At 42.9% G+C, this 17,604-nt stretch overlaps 3 protein-coding genes across 9 annotated transcripts; all 3 read left to right on the top strand.

The window, feature by feature from the left end:
• The first annotated feature begins 130 nt into the window (after window positions 1-130).
• LOC137593195 (kazal-type serine protease inhibitor domain-containing protein 1-like) lies at window positions 131-2,944 on the top strand. Its single transcript, XM_068311854.1, has 4 exons — window positions 131-930; window positions 1,176-1,336; window positions 1,408-1,555; window positions 1,637-2,944. Exons 1-4 carry the CDS (start codon window positions 426-428, stop codon window positions 1,720-1,722), a joined length of 900 nt encoding a protein of 299 aa, XP_068167955.1. The 5' UTR covers window positions 131-425; the 3' UTR covers window positions 1,723-2,944.
• On the top strand, window positions 1,686-9,193 carry ciz1b (cdkn1a interacting zinc finger protein 1b). Of its 6 annotated transcripts, XM_068311849.1 has the most exons (13): window positions 3,960-4,365; window positions 4,431-4,615; window positions 5,273-5,421; window positions 5,758-5,843; window positions 6,596-6,666; window positions 6,834-6,974; window positions 7,057-7,148; window positions 7,554-7,647; window positions 7,736-7,840; window positions 7,933-8,073; window positions 8,330-8,384; window positions 8,689-8,810; window positions 8,919-9,192. In XM_068311849.1, the coding sequence occupies exons 3-13, from the start codon at window positions 5,393-5,395 to the stop codon at window positions 8,979-8,981; spliced, it is 999 nt and encodes a 332-aa protein (XP_068167950.1). In that variant the 5' UTR covers window positions 3,960-4,365; window positions 4,431-4,615; window positions 5,273-5,392; the 3' UTR covers window positions 8,982-9,192. The 6 variants fall into 6 exon arrangements, with proteins under 6 accessions (XP_068167954.1, XP_068167952.1, XP_068167953.1 ...); XM_068311853.1 differs by lacking the exons at window positions 3,960-4,365; window positions 4,431-4,615 and adding an exon at window positions 1,686-1,760 and having other exon boundaries at window positions 8,919-9,193; XM_068311851.1 differs by lacking the exons at window positions 3,960-4,365; window positions 4,431-4,615 and adding an exon at window positions 2,972-3,047 and having other exon boundaries at window positions 8,919-9,193.
• Window positions 9,194-9,786: 593 nt separating this feature from the next.
• Window positions 9,787-17,594, top strand: LOC137592706 (surfeit locus protein 4-like). 2 transcript variants are annotated; one of them, XM_068311046.1, is made up of 7 exons: window positions 9,787-9,981; window positions 11,634-11,820; window positions 12,037-12,113; window positions 12,213-12,256; window positions 12,409-12,595; window positions 12,761-13,052; window positions 16,267-17,594. In XM_068311046.1, exons 1-6 carry the CDS (start codon window positions 9,934-9,936, stop codon window positions 13,022-13,024), a joined length of 807 nt encoding a protein of 268 aa, XP_068167147.1. In that variant the 5' UTR covers window positions 9,787-9,933; the 3' UTR covers window positions 13,025-13,052; window positions 16,267-17,594. The 2 variants fall into 2 exon arrangements, with proteins under 2 accessions (XP_068167147.1, XP_068167146.1); XM_068311045.1 differs by lacking the exon at window positions 16,267-17,594 and having other exon boundaries at window positions 9,788-9,981; window positions 12,761-14,919.
• The last annotated feature ends 10 nt before the right edge of the window (window positions 17,595-17,604 follow it).

Here is a 17,604-nt window from a genome sequence, read left to right as displayed (position 1 = left end):
GTAGGCTCTACCACTGAGCCACTGCCGCCCCAATGAATGAATGAATGAATTGCAATACAGACTGTAGTAATTCAAACTTTTAATGTCTCTAAATGGGTTATTCCCAAAAACACGATCGCTGGGTTTTATTTTGAAGGACATAACCGGAAGTAACAGTACTTATTGTGACAGCTTGATGGTAGCGTCCAGTGCGCGTCTGTGCGCGGTGAGGCAGCGCCACCAGCTCAGCTGTTTAAAGTGCTGAAGGTCTGACATCAGACTCAGGCCCCCTTTTCTTTTTTCTTTTCTTTTAATGTTTACTTCTTTCCCCGGTGTTTGGCAGGAATGTGTGTCGGGATTTAAACTCCGGTTTACAGCCGTCGTTTTGTGCTGCTTTGTCCCCTCGAACCGGTGGAAGAAGCGGACCTACGCGGTGCCGCGTTGAGATGCCGGTGATGAGAGGACTCGTTCTCCTGGGTCTCTGTCTGAACCTCCACACCTGTCGGACCCTCCCCAACCCATGGGGGGCGCCGCAGCTGGATGACGACACGGAAGCGGAGCGGAGGGGGAACGGGACCGGAGTTCTGCCCGGCTGCGGGCCCTGTGAACCGGACCTGTGCCCGGACACCCGGGGTTGCCGAGCCGGTGCGGTGCTGGACTCCTGCGGCTGCTGTAAGGAGTGCGGGAACCTGGAGGGCCAAGCCTGCGACCCGGGGGACCGCAGCGTCTTCTACGGGCTCTGTGGGACCGGGATGCTGTGTCGGGCGGACCCGCGTCCAGCAGGAGGAGGAGGAGAGGAGGAAGATGAAGAGGAGGATGTGTGTGTGTGCGAGGAGCAGGAGGCGGTGTGTGGCAGCGACGGAGTCACGTACATGAGTGTGTGTCAGTTCAGAGAGGCCGCGTTCTCCAGACCGGAACTCACCACCAGAGGGAGGGGCCCCTGCAAGACAGGTACGACACCTGTCTGTGCGCCCCACCTGTCTGTCTGCTCCTGTCTGTCATCTCTACCTGTCTGTCTAGAGTTTTTCCACAACTGAATGTCTTTTGCCTGTCTTCTGATGAACAGAGTTCAACTAGTGGACAGTTTAATTAGTAATCTAGTGTCTTGCTGTACATAATGATAATAAGATGTGTGTAAGTTAACACAGGTTAAGACTGAGATGAATCTGTTTGTTCTGGTTCTGCTTGTGTCTCAGTCCCCATCATTAAGGTTCCTCCTCACAGCCAGGTCAACGGGACGGGCAGCAGTCTGGTCTTCCTCTGCGAGGTCTTTGCGTTTCCGATGGCGCTGGTCGAGTGGAGGAAGGACGGGCGAGACGTCGTCCTCCCCGGAGATGACCCTCACATCTCCGTCCAGGTGCAGCACGAACACCCAGAGAAAAAGCCTTCAAAGACCCGCCAGGTTTAAAACAACCTTTGTCTCCTCAGTCCAGGGGCGGGCCTCTGAAATTCGAGCTCTCCAGTTGGCTGCAGATTGAAGGGGCGGGGCCGGGAGATTCAGGAACCTATCGTTGCGTCGCTCGTAACATCCTGGGGTCTGTGTCCGCCTCTGCCATACTGGGAATACTGGGAGCAGGTGAGGAGTGTGTCAATGTGATTTACACCTCAATAGTCGTGACGAGAGAAATCAACCCAAACCTGTGTGTGTGTCTGACAGAGGAGCTGTCGTCATACTTGGCCAACAGCGTGTCAGAGATGAAGCAGCTGATGGAACAGACAGACTACGACCAGGACTTTTACTGAGCCGCTATGATGTCACTTCCTGTCATATGACTGTCCAGGTGAAAGTAAACACATCGATGTGACATTCAGATACACTCAAACGCCTCATCGACTACTTGTTCTGTTTTCAAAACGATTTACTCAGATACCGTCAACACACTGTGACGTCATCACACTGTGACATCATCTTGTTGTGACATCATCGTGTTGTGACACTGAGGCCGCCATAGATGCAAGAGGTTCTCCTCCCGTGAAATAAACTTTATATAAATCTAAAAACAATAAATTAATGTTTGAGTTTCCTCTCTGAGCTTCATCATCTTCATCATCATCGTCTTCACTTCATAGCAACGTAGTGTGACGTCATCCACATTGGCCATTGGCATTAATCGATCAGATTCTTGAAGGAATATATTGTTACCCTTTCGGCAAGCTAAAGAGTGGGACCAGTAGCTGGACTGGGATCCTCTTAGAGGCGTGTTGCTGGACTGGGATTCTCTGTTAGAGACCAGCAGGACGTCATTACAAGAGCTCCAGGTATCAACAATAAAACGTGATGGAAATCAGATGTCTGTTGGTTTCGCAGTTGAATGTGAGGAAGGTCTCCGCCTCTTCATCATCACTCCACTCACAGCTGATGTTTTCTTTTCACGGTTTCACTCTTTATCCAAATGTTTTCCGCATCAGACAGGAAACCATATTCAGACCATTCTTTCTGAGACATGCTCATCCGTCCACATAGTTTTGAGCACGTTGTGTAAGAGGAAACTTTTTCCAACCACAATGAAAAGCAGATTTTATATGAAGACACTCAAATCAGTAACAGACAAGCGCAGCGCATCACATTTGTGAGAAGATTTCTTATTTCAGTTTTCAGTGTTTGTTGGATTCAGTTTCGTTTTTCCACAAACTTCTAGAGTTCGTTTTACATCCATGTTTTGCTTATTTTTCATTTACATATTTGCAGATTTCAGCCTTTTGCCCAGAATGGAGATACATTTTTCATTTGAAACTTATGCTAACAATAAAATGAATTTTCCCCATTTTTCTTCTTCTTGGTTAACATTTCTGTAGTAACCCCAGAAAGCCCACGCTCCCCAGAGTGGTTTCGCTCATTTAAAACCATTCTAATATGATCTAATACAAAGTGTGTACTGCAGACTGGTGCCTCCACACGCATCTCAACACACCTGAAGGAACAGAGTGTGTTTCTTCACTCTAAGTCATGGAACATTGTTCCTCTTTTTCTGTCTGCTCAGCAAATCCAGGAAATACCAGCAGATTCACTCCAACCAGGAAATGACTTCCAGACCTCGTCAACCAATCATCGCTCTCCCCTGAAGCCTGTAAACACACCACAGTCATTTATTCATTTATTTATTTAAGGCACAGGTAAACAACAGATGTGTCTAACGGGTATTATCCTGTTCCTGGTTAGTCTTTTAAAACTCTACAGGCCACAGAGTTTATTACAGACGACATCCTTCTTTCTCATGGCGCTTCGATCACAGTTTCATTCACAAAGATGAAAAGATACAGAGTGTCTCTAATGTGCTCATAGTTATTAAAATCTAATGTGCTCATAATTATTTAGCATGAAACAGCAGTCGGTTGTCCTGATTTTAATTTAGTTTGGCTTACGTTGATATTTATTCCTAATTGAAATCGGCTGCCCCCAGGATGGGATCCGGTCATGGGATTCATTCCTCCAGAGGTTCTCAGCAAAAATTATTTAATTCAGTGAATCAATAGCCATAATTTCTGTTTTACGTAGAATTAATTAACAACTACATATTACGATGTCATTCAAAAGTGATTTACTTTTGATTTACCTGTGTAAAACTGTCATGGGGGGACTTATTAGTAAATAAAAGTAATTTTTTTAAATTAATTAGCTAGCCTGTAAAACATGAAACAAAACTTAATGCAGTTTGTAGTGACATCTTTAAAAAAGTGTAATACACTTGTGTATGATAACATTATTCTATTCTATTCTATTCTGTTCTATTCAAATGTTTATCTTATAATGTTTTAGTAATATTTTATAGTACAGGTGTGCTGATATGCACACATTAATGCTTAACTAATACACAGATCATCATTCTCAGGAGTAAATGAATGACTCAGAGAACCTGAGGCCGGCATTAATGTTTTCAACACTAGCAAGAAATAAGTAAATCTAAGTAATATCTAATTAAAGCTCTGTCCACATCACTAGTTCTTCATAAAAACTTTTTGGTAATGTATTTAGAGATTAATGGTCTGTGGAATTATTTTTCCAAGGTGGTAGTAGTTAAGTAGAAATATCCGTTTTTTAATACAATGTGGTAATTATTTCTCTGGCCCAATAAAACCCAACTCAACACATTTGTTGGGTGATTTTACAGTTACAGAACAGGAAGCTCCAGTAGAATACAAGATAGTAAATAAAAATAGTTAACAATATTCAGCTTTATACGTAACGAACAACCAATAGTCGCGTCATTTCTCTATACTCCTATCAATAAAGTATTTATCGACCCATCTCCATACCGGATGTTCCCCAGGTGGCTGCTGTTCTTCCTCCGCTCCGGCAGGGGGAGACAGCAGTTCAGCTACACCCAGCTCGTCCCTTCAGTGTTTACAAGCGGCTCGGCTAGCTTTAGCGTTTAGCTTGTTTGACCGGTAAGTAGAGTTACACTGAAAAGCAATCAGAGTACATTTTTGTATTTTTGTTTTTTCATTAATAGCCCCAATAAATCCCCATCGAGTTGAAGCCATCAGATCATGACTGTTCGTCCGGGGAAGCCACACGGTCATGCCAGCGTCAGCTCCATTCGGATGGCTCAGAGATCCCCATGAAAAAACTGTTAGTTTAAATTTCATGTGGCGAGCAGCGGAAAACAGTCCCGAATTTTAAATCCATTACAACGTGGTGAGAATAAATACACGTCGGTCTTTATTTCGGCTCACATATAATTGTAAACAACGTGTTTTTATTAATTATAAAAAAACACGTTGACCAGAGATACTGTTGAACTGGATATAATGGCTGAATACTGGTTATTAATATAAACTGTTACTGGTTTACCTGGTTCTTGTTCATTTTTATAAATTAACTTTAACAGATAATTTAAAACATCTGTTAGTTATAAACAAATAATCCAGTTGTTCCTGTGTGACTGATGAACAACGTACACAGATTATTATTTATTCATATGCAATATTATTCCTAACAACAACACCCCCCCCAAAAAAAAAAAAAAATTAGATGAAAACAGGAATAGTGTGTTTTTTTTTTATTGGATAACGATTTGTGTGAAATTGTCAAATTGTTTAACAGTTTTAAACCAGTCACCAGACTTGGGATTTGACTGGAATAAATAGCCACTGTGATATGTAGGTTGGTTTCTATGTAATCTGGGTTTAGGTGTGGTTTAATGGGAGGTTTTAAATTCCTTAATGGGCGTGTATTGTTGCAGACAGTCGTGATGCGGGTTCGGTTACCTGTAACACATCTGACACTCCCACTGCTGTAATTGCTGCTCATCTCCTCTCATGCATTCAGTCCATGCTGTCTTTTCTGTGTCAGAGGTCTTCAGGAAGTGAGCAGGATTTTGGAACAGGAATTTCTGACAGCTGGCCATGTTCTAGCTCCACCACCACAGAAGAAGAGAGAGGACACACAGGACTGGACTGACGTTTATGAGAGATGGAGACAAAGAGACCAAGATTTGACGGGTCAGTTAAAGGTTTTTTGATATTATAAAAAAAACTCAGAGGTGTCAACGCAACATCTTTATTTTATTATGGAGCTGCTTTGATTGCAGTTTCATTCACAAAAACAAAATGCACCAACCAAGCAACAGGTAACATGTCAGGCTTTGTAAGCAAACACAGAGCATCTTGTGTTCTTGGCATGATGCTGTTCAATCACGATCAATGTTCCATTTAATAATGTTATGCATTACTTTCCACCAATGGCTTTGAATGTGTGACCTAAACATACAGGTGAATACATGTTTGCTGGAGTTCAAAGTGGAAATTTAAAAAAAAGAAATTAACCTGTTTCCACAGAATGGATGAGGCTGCAGCTCAGGCCAATAGAGAGAGAGTCCCAGGGTCATGTGGTCAACCAGGAAGTGAGAGCTACTCCAGAGGAGGTGTGTTTCAAACCCTGAGAGAGGGAACAGGAAACTGTTTTCTGAGGATTGGTGGATTTGTATGTGAGATATTTTTGGCAGAATAAATATTTGATGACTGAAAAAATGTGTACATTTTTCATTTGCATACATTCACCACAATAAAACCTCTGGTGATGTTGCTCCTCAACCTGGAGGACCTGAAAACACTACAGAAACATGAACGAAAGCAAATAACATACCAAAGATTTATTTCCCCTTTTTCTAATTTCCAAATGTTTTAGTCCAACAAACTCCTCCGGAATTACCATGTTTTATGTGTAAATTTTATGAATACAGTCGCAACAGTTTAAGGATGAACATTTATTTAAGGTCTTTTCCTAATTCTAAAGGCCTGGTCCTGATGCTGCAGCCAATTTTTATGGCATGCTAAGAATGTGGAGACTATTACAACTCAGCTGTCCAGTCTTTACTGGGCACCTGCCAATGAGCAGTGGTAATGTCACCAAAAAATAAGCCTGTTTACTGGTCTAAATGTGATGTTGTGATCTAGGGAGCAGTGCCAGTACCACATGCAAATCCAGAGTCAAATGTTCTTGCAAGTGTCTGGTAGCGATGCTGCGTTTGGTGCGAGCCTCAGCATTGTATTGTTTTAGTCTACAAGCTTAGTCTGTTGTACTTTATCCTTTGCATGTAAGGCACCTTTAAAGCGTGTAAATCCTTTGAGAATTTTTAAATGAATAAAGTTTGAAATGATTTCCTGTGTTTGACAGGTTTTAACAGACTTCCTCCTCCAGACCAGCAGGGGTCAGCAGTGCACAGTGACGACAGCAGAACAGCTGAGGTGATGGACTATGATGTCATCCTAGTTAATGACCTCACTCGTCTTTACAGATGCTATAATATGTGTGTGTGTGTGTGTGTGTGTGTGTGTGTGTGTGTGTGTGTGTGTGTGTGTGTGTGTGTGTGTGTGTGTGTGTGTGTGTGTGTGTGTGTGTGTGTGTGTGTCAGCTGCAGAGCGTGGCGTCTCTGAAGGTCACCATCCAGCGGAGCAGCGAGAGCCGAGAGTTTGGACAGACAGACCGGAAAACTGACAGACAGACAGGGGAACCCCACTGTCACGTCTGTAGTATCACCTGTCGCTCTCTTCAGGTGAGGCCCAGTGTGACGGTACTTCTGCTGTACCTGAATCAGTTTCATGTGTGTGTGTGTGTGCGTGTGTGTGTGTGTTAAGGCGTTTCAGGAGCACATGTCAGGATCGGATCACCTGAGGAAACTGAAGGGCATCACACAGTCGGTCTGCATCAGCGCACACACACAGGACAGGTAAATACATTCACAGATAGAGTACAGAACTGGGAGTGGTTATTTTATGTTCAGCCTATAGACATACTCGACACGCGTCATTTTTCGACTTTTGTCTCCTGGAACCAGTTAATGACGTTAGCCGAGGTTTAGCTGTGCAGAGTACAAGCTGACAGCTGAACCAGGTTTCATCAGAAATGGTTCTTAGTTCATTCTTTTATTTATGAGCTGCTGTTGTTCTCCGCCGTCACTTCCCCTGCTGTGATTTCACAACCTTGAAAAGTCTATTAAGCCCCTCCCCTTCCTGCTGAGTGCCTGCCGTTCCACGCTCGGCTGGCAGGTCGTTTTAAGGACTGATAGTCAGCTGTAGTTTGGGAAGGGCGTGATTCGGGACGTCACTCTGACTGTTCCATTGTTGACATCCAGGGGGCGTCAACCAGAGACGCAGCGCTGGTGTGACACCTGCCAGACTCACTTCAGTGGTGATGTCATCATCCATCGACGGACGAAGCAGCACAAGGTGGGAATTGGTTGCTGATGGCATCAGCAGCGGTGCTGCTTCCAGATGCTGCAGATGTTCTGATGACTCGTCGTCTCTGCCCCTCCAGGAGTGTAAGCGGCTGTGTCGTCCCTTCTGTCCGGTGTGTAAACGCCACTTCAGGACGCCCAGGAAGTTTGTGGAGCACATGAAGTCTGACGAGCACAAGCAGCAGGTCGGAATCCGCAATTTACCAACAAGACATAATGTACACCTGTCTGATTTCATCCTGCATCGAATCAATATTCTCTGAATTTATCCTCCCAGGTGCAACTGGAGGAGGCTCAGGAGGAGGAACTGATCACCGTCGACGCTGTCGGCTGCTTTGAGGAAGAGGAGGAGGATGAAGAGATAGAGGTAGTTGACGAGGAAGAAGAGGCAGACGTAGCAGCAGAAGAAGTGTTGGAGGTATGACGTCACATGATATCACAGTAATGCTGCGAGCAGCATGGAGGACGGGGAGCGGTACCGATCACACTTTAGATCCTGATTGATTTAAGTGATTATAAGTCATTATTGGTGATTAGATTGTTGTTTTGTTTCTGTTGTTTAATTTTTGCCACATTTTCCTCCACCCACCTGAAGGTCTCATTAAGAGACTGAGGAGAACATTTATGTCTCTTCTATCTTGATCACAGAAATTATGTCCATATGTGTTTTGCAGACGGCGGACACACTGGAAACACACAAGGAAGAAGATGACCCCCACACTGCATGTGGTATGCTCCTGTGGTTACTATAGTAACCAGAGGTGGACCTCTGCTTCCTTTAGGATACATGGTTTAACTGCTGATTGGTTCTCTGTGTAACAAATAATGTTGATTCAACATGACCAGAGGTCAGCCCCGCCTCTTTTTGGGGTCATGTGGCTTCATAATATATTATCATACATACATGATTAGAAGGTTAATCTAATGCAGGTTAGTGCTGGCAGGTTTATAATCGAGGCATAAACCAAGTTTCAGGTTGACTGAAAATGTCCTGCCGCATTTTATTTATAAATAATATATTTGTTCTTCACAGGAAGTAGTTTTGTGCTTCCTGTTTCTGGCTTCCTGTGTCGACTATGTAAAAAGTTCTTCTACAGAGAGATGACGGCAAGACACACACATTGCAGAACACGCACACACGTCAACAACCTGCAGGTAACACAAGCTTGAACACATACACACACACACACACACACACACAAAAACACACACACACACACACACACATCGTTCCTAAGTTGTTTAGTTGTTTGTGTGTTTTAGGTTTACAGAGCTGCTCAGAAGAGACAAAGAGAGGAGGTTGAGCACACATCTGCTATTACCTGATTCTATCCCATGATGCATCTGTGTATCAGGTGATGGGCTGATGACATCATCCTGCTGTTTGGTGTCCATCTTTAATAATCTCAGCTGACCTTATCCATAAGCACATTAAACATTGAATAAAAGCTGTACAATTTCAAAGATGTGTTCTTTGGCTCAAGACAACCTCTGGTGGCTGTTTTATGGACCGTAGAGTAAATCCAGTGCTGGTATTTGTATCAAAACAATATTTATGTTATAATTCATCATTATTTAATATGTAGAGCTTTGATTTCTACATGTATTTTTCTACATCTGCTTGTCTGGCCTGTTAAACACATGTAATTTACTCGTCATTTAAAGAATGTGAATGTATCTGAATGTATCCTGCTTTTCATTCTCAGGTCATACTGAGCTAAAGCTAACAGGTCTCAGACCAGAATGTAATTCTAGCAGTCTGAGGTTAATGCTAACAGTTCTCTGGTCTGAAACTAAAGCATCTGAGTTTTTAAGTTAGTAACCTCTCATAAACCTAATAATGGTTTTAATAGAGGTGCAAACAACTCATTTTAACAGCTTAACAAATAATGGAATTATCTAATGCAGTGTTAATTTCATGCAATGTTACCTTTTGGCGTTGGAAATCACAGTTACCTTTACTGCCAACAAATATAATTTATCTGAGTGTGTTTATTTGCAGCTCTGTTCTTTTATACAATAGTTCACTGCATTCCGCAGGTAAATCACTGCACTCGTGAAACACGCAGCTCACGTGGCATTGGACTCTGTTCGCCCCCAGGGGGCGCTGTGCCCTTTCAGCGCATGGGATTGTGGGTGTTAACGAGACAGCTGCGGGGTCAAATTCACCATCATTATCATTAACATAATCGGGGCCGGAGCTGGGACTCTTACGCTACGCTTGAAGCCGACTTGGGAGCCATTTATCCGGCCTGAAGTGCCTGAGCAGCGCGGAGAAATGGGAGACGGAGGCTTGATGAAACAGGCGGAGGATGTGGCGGACCAGGTGAGCACCTCTCCCCGGGGGAAACGCACTCTGAGCGGCGGGCACAAGCGGCTGAGGCTCCGCCAATTTTTCGGTACTTCAGAGTTTCATTCCAAAAACTCCGTTTTCTGGACCGATGTCTAAAAACTAACACTTTTTAATAATCAGGACAGTTTGTTGATAAATTCGGCTGAAAGATTCTGTATTTAAATTACAACTTCAGTGTAGTAAAGTTAAACTTAACTAACTTGGACGTCGGTTTCTCTTAAGGACACGACTGAGGAGGAAACTTTAGAACAATAGTTTTATAGAACAAGTTTTATCTTTTCATCTTTAGTATTTCAACACGTCATTGCCACGGACACAAAGGTGTGCATCAGGTTATAATTAGAGCTGCTTTGGTCTCAGATTTCACAATTGTGCCGAACAAAATGAACGCACTTCATTTTCATGTCTGAATGAATAAAGACAAGACATGTAATTTATAATAATGATCACGGCAGGCAGGTTGACTTTATGCTGACGTTTCACTACGACTGAAATAACCTGATTGAGCAGCCGGAATATTAGACGCACCTGTTGGACGTCATGACGTCACAGAGGGCGTCAGGAACCGGTCGTGGAGTTTCTGCTGCTGTTATTTATGGCAAAAATGTTTCAACCTCTATTTAATGAGACGATAAAATGAGTTATAGTTGAGTGTGTGTGATAGCTGCGGTACTAAATGTGCACCAATTAAAAAGAGTCAAGAGAATAAAGAATTGTTCCTCCACCTGGAGGTTTATGTTCTTTTGAAAAGGTCAGCATGACCTGAATCAGTTTCAAAGTTAAGGATGTTTTTTAAGTACAGGTTTATCTCGGATTAAGTCGTTCTCGATTATACGTCAGCTTTCAAAAAAAAAAAAGGAAGGAAAAAAAAATCTTTTTTACTAAACAAATACTTCCAGTATTTGTTTCATAACCCTAAAAAATTTGATTTAATTTTAAAAAAAACTATATGCCCCCGAGCAGCAATTGGAAGCACATAAAGCATGACTGGTGTAAAAGTGCAAACACAGTATAAACATTAATAATAATTAAATAATAACATAAATACACCGTTTGTTAGATAATAATTCAAAACCAAATTAGCCTAAAACCTAGTCAGTAAGTTAAAGACTTTTTGTGATCATTCATTCATAAAGCAACCACAATGTATGGTAATCATCACCAAAGTGTATTTTTTCTGTACTGTTTTAAAAAACAAACTTTTTATTTGCAAGCTTAAAATATATTAATCATATATTACTGAAAATCCATTAACAAATCATGGTTATTCTCGTCCTAGCCTGGAGACAAGTTAATTTAACCCACATCATTTTTTGACTTCCGTCGTGTTTCCTTGAACCAGGGTGAGGTCTACCTGCATTCCATTTGAAAGAAGAATCACTGAACATTTGTCTGCTGGATTTAGATTATTAGATTAGAATTAGATGCACTATTACTGTATTCAACCTCCATAAGTAGTGGAGTTAGCCACTGATGTGCTAACTCTCAGCCCTGGATGTGTGTTTGGTGGCTAATGTAAGGAAACTTTTAGCTCCCGTGAGCAGCTTGCAATCGAACAGGAACACACAATGCGTTCCTTCGTCTCTTTAATTAAAAAACTCCTAACTGCACCCCCCCTCCGACAGTTCCTGCAGCATACCAAACGCTACCTCCCCCACGTGGCGCGGCTCTGCCTGGTCAGCACCTTCCTGGAGGATGGAATCTGGATAATGTTCCAGTGGGACAACCAGAGCAGCTACATCGCCACCAGCTGGGAGTGCTGGCGAATCCTCTCCGACGTCTTCCTCCTGATCAACGTGGTGGTCCAGCTGGGTAAGACGCACACGGGCGCCGCCTCCCGGACCGGATGACACCAGGAAGGCGATCCGTGTCCTGGAACAATGGTGTTTTATGTGTTGTTGGGTTTTGTTTTGTACTTGTGAACAGTGTTACGGCTTATCAGTGTGTTGATGTGATTGGAGCTTCAGACAGAATTAAAGATGGTGGCACACAATAACACAGATAATGACCCCCCCCTCCCCCCTCCAGGCAGCTGTGTCTTGATTCTCAGTAGAAACTTTGTTCAGTTCGCCTGCTACTCTCTGTTCGGCCTCCTCGTCCTGCAGGTACTCACACCCCTCATACATCCTTTACTCCCTTGTAACCATGGAGACCGCTGTTTTGTCTCCTCAGCCCCCTGAACAGACTTGTTTATTTGTGTGCAGACTCTGGTCTACAGCATCCTGTCCACCCCCGTCTTCCTGATGAGGCAAGTCTGAATGAAATGAATGTCTGAACGAAATGAATGTGTGGTTTCATTCTTTTGAGAATCATCTCATTTTAGTTTCAATTCGGAACAAATAAAGAGACTGGCAGTATTAAGGGGTCTCCTCTCCTCTCCTGCCCCCCCCCCCCTCACAGAGACCTGGCGTTGGGCGGATGTCTGCTCCTCCTCCTGGCTGAGTGTCACGTGGAGAATCGCAGCGTGTTCGCAGGAGTTCCTTCTTCTGGTCAGAGTTCTCCAAAGACCGTCCTGCAGCTCTGGGGTCGGGTTCTCCTCGTCCTCATGTTTATGTCGCTGCTGCACTTTGACCTCAGCTTGTCCAGTGTGAGTCTACGGTAGCCCAGACGGGACAAAACAAACCTCTGTAGGAATGGATCCTGAAAAGATCTCAAAACAGAATTGAATTCAAGGATGTAATAAATCAGAAGGTTTAAGAATCCAGATTGTCCCTGAACGCAGCTGACGATCATCTGACCTGTCTTCTCCCAGGTGGTGAAGAACCTGGTGGGCTCGGCCCTCATCCTGCTGGTTGTGGTGGGCTTCAAGACGAAGCTGGCGGTGCTGACGATGGTCGTCTGGCTCCTCTTCATCAACTTCACCTTCCACGCCTTCTGGAGCAATTCGTCAGATTCGTCGATGTACGACCAGCTCAAGTTCGACTTCTTCCAGACCGTGTCGGTGATCGGGGGCCTCCTGCTGGTGGTGGTCCTGGGGCCCGGCGAGATGTCCATCGATGAGAAGAAGGAGTGGTGAGGAGGAGAACGGATTTTAATGAGGAGAGGTGGGACAGTTCAAGTGTAACATATAAATATATTTAGTGAATAGAGTGAATCAGAGCTGCTTGTTCACTGGGGTGGTGGAGGATTCCTGGGGGGGGGGGTTGTTTTAGCTGTTTCTTTTTTATTAAGTGACTGAACAAAACAAACATGACAGGACACTGGGATGATCGGACGACTTTTTACAGCCGGTTACTGCGATGAACATTCTAAGAGTTGTATTTTGACTTGAACAGGAAATGCGTCATGTATTTATACGTAGCAAAAGTAGCAGTGGTTGTTGTGGTTTTAGGCAAAAATGGAAAAAAAGCTTTTATAATGTGAAAAACTCAGGATTTTACATACAAGACAAAGGAAATAAAAGTGGATGAATTTATGGTCGTCACATATTTCTTCACCTGCGTTCCAACCAGAAGCAATTCGGACAGTAGCTCCACCTACATCCAGTACAGACAGAAACATGGCTGGACTGGCCTGTAGGAGCCAAAGCAAGGCTCTGGCCTCTTTCACAGGGGCACAGCTGTTAGTAGAGGTGTGACGACACCCGGGTTAGAATCAGGACCCTAGAACCGCCCTTCTTGGACAATTAGGGGTCATCGGAACCTTAAACCACTGGTCCTGAAACCTTCCCACCAGATCAGAAGGAAAGGTCAAGCAGCAGAAACACATCCAGTTCTGTATGGAATCGAACCGCCGATCTTGTGATCATTGACTCATTTCCAGAGCAACCACTCGTAGGTTATCTTTGTGTCACGTGATGTATGATTTGCATACACGCTGCTTTTGTTCCTGTTAGTCTAACAAACTGAAATCTGTGTCGTCTATTGAAATGCTGTAATGGCTCAAACTGTCCAGCAGGCGGAGCTCTGAGCTCAAAGTCAACCAAAGTGGTCTCATTTTTGTAGTTTATTAAGTCAGAAAGGGGGAAATGGAGTGTTGCATTGATTAACCATTTGTTACGTCAATGATCAATCAGTCATATCCATCGTGTCTGACAGTAATTTGAAGAAAATAAGAATTTTTATTAAAATGTGAGCAAAAAATTTAAATCATTAAGTATTGATTGATGATTTCCAGCCTGTATTTTCACTGATTGTCTGCAAGTCTAAGGACACGCTGGAACCTTCAGGTCCATCCAGTTGTGATTAAAATGAGAAAAATGGGAGCGAAGGTGAAGTTCCTGCCACCACACAGCTTTGACTCTTTAGTTACAGGTCAGGACGTTCAGATGCAGTCGGGCTGTGTCCATACTAACGGGGCTAAGCTATCATCGACAGAATCAGAACTTTGCTGTGACCCTCTGCAGATCATGTTCACACCCACACAGGGGAACAAGACAGCTGCTGCCTTTCAAAGAAATCAATACTTGATTACTTCAATGTGTTTGTGCGTATGGGGGGTTCAGGTGCTGGCCTTGGCTGCAGGTTATTAGAGGACTGCTCTCCACGTGTTTGAACACCATGACTTCGTTTTTTATTTTGCTTTCTGACTTGTGAAAGGATCAGTCTGCAGTTTTGTTGACTTGTGAGAATATTCTATATCGTTTTGTTTTATTCCAAGTCATTAATCCGTTTATGCAATCATATGACTGGCTGTTCTTTTATTTTTGTCCCTTTCGATCACCTCCACACTGGAGGATCAACACATTGAATGTAATGAGTGATGGTCAACACTGTTCACCCGGTTTGTCTGATGGCCTGCTTGGGTCTTCAGGTCGTCACTAGGTGGCGCTCATTGGTTTTGTTTTTGATCAAAGTGAAATAAGAAAGAGCAACCTCAGAAAACTGAAATAAACAAAACAGCAAAGATATTAAATCTGACATTTTGAATGACGTAAATCAACGTAAATCAACGTTAATAAGTGGATTAAGATATGACAATTGATAAGCTAGAAAAATATGTTCATAGGATAATACTTTCTCAGTTTGTTTTTGATAAATTTGACTTTTATGATTTTTTTTTCTTCCTTTTTTTTGACTTTGTGTCTGAAGAAAATGTTTAGCTGCACATTATAGTTTCATCCTAAAGTTGTGACATGAATAATTCAGTCCGAGTTTTTGAAAATAACTGCTAATATAGATGTTTATAAAAAGAGAAAAAGAAAAATACAGATCTGCTGCAGAGAAATAGAATAAAAAAACACACAATAAAAAAAATAATGTTTTAGAGTGTCCTGGCACCTAAAACAAGCTATCCACCTTTGTATGTATTAATGTGATTTGATGGCGTGGATAAAACCTGTCTTGTGCTCATTTCAAATGACACCTGAATTGATCATATTTCTAATAATGAGATATGACTGACTTGAGATTACAATTTCAATTTGGATCATTTTTTGCTTATTAATGTAATTGTTGAGTCTATAACAGGTGAGAAAATATAAATAATTGTTTGTTTACTGGGAAAGAAATCAGAAAAATGGTCAGCCTAAGAATTATCTGAAATACTGATCAGTTATCAAATTGCTGCACTGTAATTATTATTAATCATAAATGTTAGCAAATTATATGAAGATCAAGACTGAAACTTGGTAACAAAGGAATTCAGCATACTGCTTACGCAAAGATCAATAATATCAAAATCATTAATAACAAAGCTAACATTGCATTAGCACACTCAAGTCACCTGCTGCTAGCAGGGATGCGAGTGCAGCAGGTATCCCTCATGCTGCTTTTATGAGTGTATAAACAAAGATGACCCAACATCGTGCAGTATTAGCATACATTATTGATGATCAATTGATATATTAGCATGTGATTAAAGCTGTGTTCATATCGCACGTACAATCTTGGTGTCATTGCATGAGCGCGACTACGAGTATCGATCTGTCGAGGTATCTGATTGATTCCACAGTCTGACAGTCAATCTCCCGCTGAGCCACATAATTGATACTGAAGGTGAAGCAATGCATGCTGGGTACAGACCCACAGAACTCCCCGCCTTCCGTATAATCTTCTGGTATGAATTTGCTGCAGTGGTGCTACTCAGGGAAGTATGCACAGCTAATAAAAGACATACCTGCATCTCGGCACCGACGGTTCAGCGACGTTTAAGAAAAGCAGTTGAAATGAGCTCCACATCTCTCAGCGCTTATTATTGGATATTATCTCTGACATGGTGTGACTTCACTTCTTTATTTCCAACTCTCTTTCATTCTTTCACCTCCTCCTGCTCCTCGTTGACTCCTCTTGACCTCCTCCTCTCTTCTCTTACACTCAGATAAAAGGAGGAATGTGAAGAGACGTTTGCGTTCAGTCTGCGGTTGGATTCTGCTGCAGGCGCTTCGATCTGCGTGTGGAATCTCTGGCCGTAAAAGATGGATGACGCCTTGACTTGTTATGATTTAGATTTAATGTTTATCCCATTCCCATTCATGGACTCAGAGAAATCACCACAGAAACACAAACATTTAAATCCCTACAGAGCAAAGACATTTTTAATACTCAGTGCAGAAAGGTTCAACAGTTTTTAAATGATGCTTACATGTATGCTTGCTGCATATTTCCCGTTTTTTGTGTCATAGCTGAACGTGTCAATCCATCCGTGGTTTGCAGGGGGAGCTCTTCCCATGTTCTGTCACACAGGTCAAAGGTCAGTTTATTAATATAAGGGGAAGGGGAGTCTGAGAAAGTTGTGCAATGACCTTTGAACCTGCTGGTGTTCAGCCGAGTTACCTGATGATGGCACAGGTGGGTGGGGTCAGGACTCGGGTCACAAACAGATAACATCTCTCTCTCACACACACACACCTGGTGAGATACCTGAGTGTTAATCAGATAAGACACAGCTCTTTATCCATCACCATGTAGCGTAGCAGCTAATGCTAGTTAATGATGACATCACAGGAGTCATTTTCAGTGACCTCCACCCTGAGCAACAGCGTTCAGGTAAAAGTACTGCTCAAAAAAAGTATAAGAATATTTTATTAAGTATGAAAGGTGTGTGATGAAAGTACTGCAGGTCTCAGACGAGTAAAGAGTCTTAACACCGTTTGTTTCTCTCTGTGTCCGTCGGTGTCTCTCGCCCGCCCATCTCTCTCTGATCATCTCAGTTTCTCTGCCCCACTAAGAAGATTGAATATCGACCGCAGCTGACCCCAGATCAGCCGCCCCGCCCACCTATGGAGGTGACAATGGCCTCATTGGAGGTCCTACATAATGGCAACAGCTGACTATGTTTCTGCCAGATTGTTAGTGCGCTACGTTTGATTAGCACATGAGCTAACATTACTGAAATAGCCTTAATCAATATTCGTCTCCCTCAGAGAGAGAAGAGATGTGAGACAGAGGAGAAGCTCAGTTCTTCCACTTCTTCAGTAAATATGCATAATAAAATAAAAAACTGTCCCAGAACGTCACCGAGCTCCCACCACGCTTCATTGTAGAGGAGTGGGGGGGGGGGGTCACCATCAGCTTCATTCTAAATCCTCAAAGTCTTATCTTGATGGGACTCTAGAGCTAAAGTGAGTCTATGGGGGTCGACTCGGTATTTGAACTACATCTGATCTGTAGATCTGTAGATGAAGTTGATGTTTTCTAATGAATAAATCTGTCCTCG

Source organism: Antennarius striatus, chromosome 3 (genome assembly GCF_040054535.1).
Source record: "Antennarius striatus isolate MH-2024 chromosome 3, ASM4005453v1, whole genome shotgun sequence".
Lineage (NCBI taxonomy): Eukaryota > Metazoa > Chordata > Actinopteri > Lophiiformes > Antennariidae > Antennarius > Antennarius striatus.
This window is presented reverse-complemented; position numbering and strand designations above follow the sequence as displayed.

Excerpts from the sequence above, each read along its gene's own strand:
- LOC137593195 (XM_068311854.1), top strand. The coding sequence starts at position 426 with ATGCCGGTGATGAGAGGACTCGTTCTCCTGGGTCTCTGTCTGAACCTC. Across the intron at positions 931-1,175 it reads GAGGGGCCCCTGCAAGACAG|TCCCCATCATTAAGGTTCCT; the intron begins GTACGACACCTG and ends CTTGTGTCTCAG. Across the intron at positions 1,556-1,636 it reads ACTGGGAATACTGGGAGCAG|AGGAGCTGTCGTCATACTTG; the intron begins GTGAGGAGTGTG and ends TGTGTCTGACAG.
- ciz1b (XM_068311853.1), top strand. The coding sequence starts at position 5,393 with ATGGAGACAAAGAGACCAAGATTTGACGG. Across the intron at positions 8,074-8,329 it reads CAGCAGAAGAAGTGTTGGAG|ACGGCGGACACACTGGAAAC; the intron begins GTATGACGTCAC and ends TGTGTTTTGCAG. Across the intron at positions 8,385-8,688 it reads TGACCCCCACACTGCATGTG|GAAGTAGTTTTGTGCTTCCT; the intron begins GTATGCTCCTGT and ends TGTTCTTCACAG.
- LOC137592706 (XM_068311046.1), top strand. The coding sequence starts at position 9,934 with ATGGGAGACGGAGGCTTGATGAAACAGGCGGAGGATGTGGCGGACCAG. Across the intron at positions 11,821-12,036 it reads CAACGTGGTGGTCCAGCTGG|GCAGCTGTGTCTTGATTCTC; the intron begins GTAAGACGCACA and ends TCCCCCCTCCAG. Across the intron at positions 12,257-12,408 it reads ACCCCCGTCTTCCTGATGAG|AGACCTGGCGTTGGGCGGAT; the intron begins GCAAGTCTGAAT and ends CCCCCCTCACAG.